General features: G+C 28.7%; 2 protein-coding genes across 2 annotated transcripts in view; both read left to right on the top strand.

Annotated features, from left to right (window-relative positions):
- The window catches only part of LOC136077874 (rho GTPase-activating protein gacN-like), a 1870-nt gene extending 1335 nt beyond the window's left edge, over positions 1–535 (top strand). Inside the window, exon 2 of the mRNA XM_065792095.1 lies at positions 1–535. This exon is cut by the window's left edge and continues 956 nt beyond it. Within this exon, the coding sequence (XP_065648167.1) occupies positions 1–186 (186 nt within the window). The 3' untranslated portion in view covers positions 187–535.
- A 399-nt stretch (positions 536–934) lies between these two features.
- LOC136078397 (uncharacterized) lies at positions 935–2091 on the top strand. Its single transcript, XM_065794168.1, has 2 exons — positions 935–1294; positions 1472–2091. Exons 1-2 carry the CDS (start codon positions 1033–1035, stop codon positions 2089–2091), a joined length of 882 nt encoding a protein of 293 aa, XP_065650240.1. The 5' UTR covers positions 935–1032.
- Positions 2092–3498: the final 1407 nt, after the last annotated feature.

Raw genomic sequence — 3498 nt, 5'->3', positions numbered from 1 at the left:
GATGACATTCGAGAAACAATAATGAAACTTCTTTCAATGAGCGTGAGTATGAATAGTGTCAACGAAGTCATAAAAGAGGTATTCCATGAGAAAGTGGGACAGGCATGTAACCCACTATCTCAGATTTTCTTCATACTTTGTAAAAATGGTCACCTATATAACATAGACTACCTTGCAAAATTTTAGCACTGGTATCGAATAGGTTTTGGAGATATTGTTATTTTAAAATCAGCAGTTTTTAGCAATTTTTTATGTTCGGCGGCCATTTTGATTTTACTATAGTTTTTGTTTTACAAGTTACTGTTCAAATAAACATGTGATTAAGCTGAAAATTAGCACCAGTATAGTTTTTAGGACGAGGAATCAGAATATGACATTTGTTTTTAATGAAAATATTAAGAACTATATCAAAATTGGGATTGTACTTCACCTACAGATTTTTTTGAAATTTTAACAAAGATGGAAAGGAGGTCTGGTAAACATGGTAGCATTAATTTTTTGTAAAATTTTTTTTATATTTATTAAAATAGATATTTTAATGAGTGTTTTAATGCAAAATTTAGAGGTGGGTTTTTTGAAATTTTTTGTAAAAATATATGAGTAATATGTGAAAAAATAAGTTTTATAGGTCAGTGTTCATAATTTTTTTTTAAATAATTGACATTGACAATTTTCATTAGTCATCAAATGTTATACAAAAGAAACTTTAATTCAGATAAATATTTCTTTTTAAAATAAATTTTTGCTTTCTAATTAATGTCATATAATGTCATCTTTCACTAAAACAGAAGAAACATTCAATATTAAAACACTAAGACTTAGTATTATTCTGATATTTTACCAGCTGTTGTTTCTTCACTGTAGCTAATCATTAAATTAAAAAATATATATAAAATAAAAGTAAAAAATAAATAAATACATATCATATTTAAAAATACTAATGATAAAAGTTTTTTCCATTTTTAATAAATGTATATATGTCTGTGTATTTTGTGTTTATTTATAGCTAAATAAAAAATTGAAATAAATAAAATGAACAAGATTTTGTGTTCAGTTGGTATTTTATCAAATGATCAATGTCATAAAATGGTGCACACGAAATCAATTGGATTGAAAGATTTATCAAGCTATTCAGAGAGAAATAGAAATTTATTATTATGGAGATCTGGGCTATCAATATTGAACGTTAATGTTAAAATCTGTTTACAGCATGAGCAAATTTTACTTAACCGGTTTGCTAATTCCCAAAAAAAATGCATCGACCCATTTAAAAGGCATAAAACTAATATAAAAGGTAAATTTATATAATTTTAACTTATTGTGCTGTCTTTTTACAAAAAATGCATCTAGTACACTTTCAATTAGTTTGAAAAATTTTAATTTTTTTAATTTTATTTCTAACATTATTATATAATCTAAACTTTTATTTCCTAATTTTGGCGAATTTTATTCATTTATAATATATTTATAGGTGGTTTGCGAGAAATTGATATTCAACTGGCAAAAGATATGTGTTCAATTGGTATTGAAACAACACCTGGTTTTAAAATGTGTCCTTCATATAGAAAAGAAGTGGTAAAAAAAATAGATGATTGGTCTACTTTACAGGACCACAATGGTAAAGATGATTTTCTGGAACAAACATTTTTTGATAAAGACATAGAAATTGCACAAGAAAAAGAACTTATAAACACCAGTTTTGATAAATTAGATGTATCACCAGTAAAATTTCATGGGGTTCCACAACATGCTAAAATTTCTCTAGGGAAAAGAAAATTAATGCAAGCTACTGATGTTATGTCAAAAAAGCCATCAGTTATCCTCAATGTTAACGCAACAGACCTGAAAAATGATGTTACTGAGGAGCCCAATGTTGAACATCAAAAGAAAGCTGAAGATCTAGATAAATTAATACTTTCAATGCAAGAAAAGCTGAAAACAGCAAATAGAAGAGAAAAGATTCAGATTTTAACATTGGTTCCAGATTCATGGTCTTTAAGAAAAGCAACTGAAGTATTTAATATATCAAAGTCAACCATAACTAAAGTAAGAAAGCTTAAATTTGAAAAAGGAGTATTAACTCTTCCATAGAAAACTAACATTGTTAGAATTGAAAATTAGATATCATTGATAAGGTGGCAAGCTTCTATCGTAATGATCACTTTAGTAAGCAATTGCCAGGTATAAAAGGTTTTGTAAGTGTATCCAAAAATAAACATGTATCGAAGCGATTACTCCTTTGCAATTTAAAGGAATTATTTATCGAATTCAAGCTAGAGCACCCTCAATTCAAAATAGGATTTTCTAAATTTGCTCAGTTAAAGCCAAAATGGTGTATTTATGCTGGTCAAAAAGGAACCCATGCTGTTTGTATATGTGCAATACACCAAAACCTAAAGCTTATGCTTAGTGCAGTTAAACTGGAGAAGAATTACCATGAACTTATTGAGAAGATTGTTTGTAGCAGAGAATCAAGGGAATGCATGGTCCATAGATGTAATCGTTGCCCTGGAATTCAAAATATTATAAATTATATAACTGCAAATCTATTGCAAAATGAAGGATCATTTGAAGAGAATGACAAAGTTGATGAAGATGAAATAATTGAATACAAACAGTGGAGTACAACAGATAGAGCAGACCTTCTAAGTTACACATCTACAATAAGCGAATTCATTGAATGTCTTAGTGAAAAACTTGATAGCATAACATCTCACTCTTATATTGCTAAAGCACAAAGTAAATATTTAAATGCATTAAAGTCATCTATACCCATAAATGAAATTATTATTTTGGTTGATTTTGCAGAAAACTTTAAATTTATCATACAAGACGAAATCCAGAGTTACCACTGGAACCAACAGCAATGCACACTACATCCTGTAGTTATTTATAACAAAAGCGATGAGGGTGCTACTAAAAGTCAACCAACGTCTTTATGTTTTATATCTGATGACTTAACACATGATGTTGGATTTATTTATTGTATAGTAAAAAGAACTGTTCAATTTGTAAAAGAAATATTTCCCAATACCACAAAAATCCACTATTTCTCTGATGGTTGTGCTGGTCAATACAAAAATTGCAAACATTTTAAAAATTTATGCCATCATGTTAAAGAGTTTGGGATGCATTGTGAATGGAATTTCTTTGCAACATCTCATGGAAAGTCACCATGTGATGGCATTGGTGGAACAGTTAAAAGACTTGTTTCAAGTGCTAGCCTTCAACATCCAAATTACAAACTCAGAACGCTGCAGAAATGTGCAAGTTTTTAAAAGATAACATATTTGGCATCGACTTCTTTTTTTTTTAAAGGCAAAGATATTTTATCAGTCCGTTAATCTTTGACTATCCGATTGAATAATGCAAAGACTTTACCTGGTACAAGAAGTTTCTACCAATTTATTCCGCAGGATGCAACAAACATATATGTCAAATGAGTCTCTGAGCAGGAGGAATTTAATCTAAAATTCAACCTCAATGGCTCAATTCAAT

Source organism: Hydra vulgaris, chromosome 03 (assembly GCF_038396675.1).
Source record: "Hydra vulgaris chromosome 03, alternate assembly HydraT2T_AEP".
Taxonomy (NCBI): domain Eukaryota; kingdom Metazoa; phylum Cnidaria; class Hydrozoa; order Anthoathecata; family Hydridae; genus Hydra; species Hydra vulgaris.
This window is presented reverse-complemented; position numbering and strand designations above follow the sequence as displayed.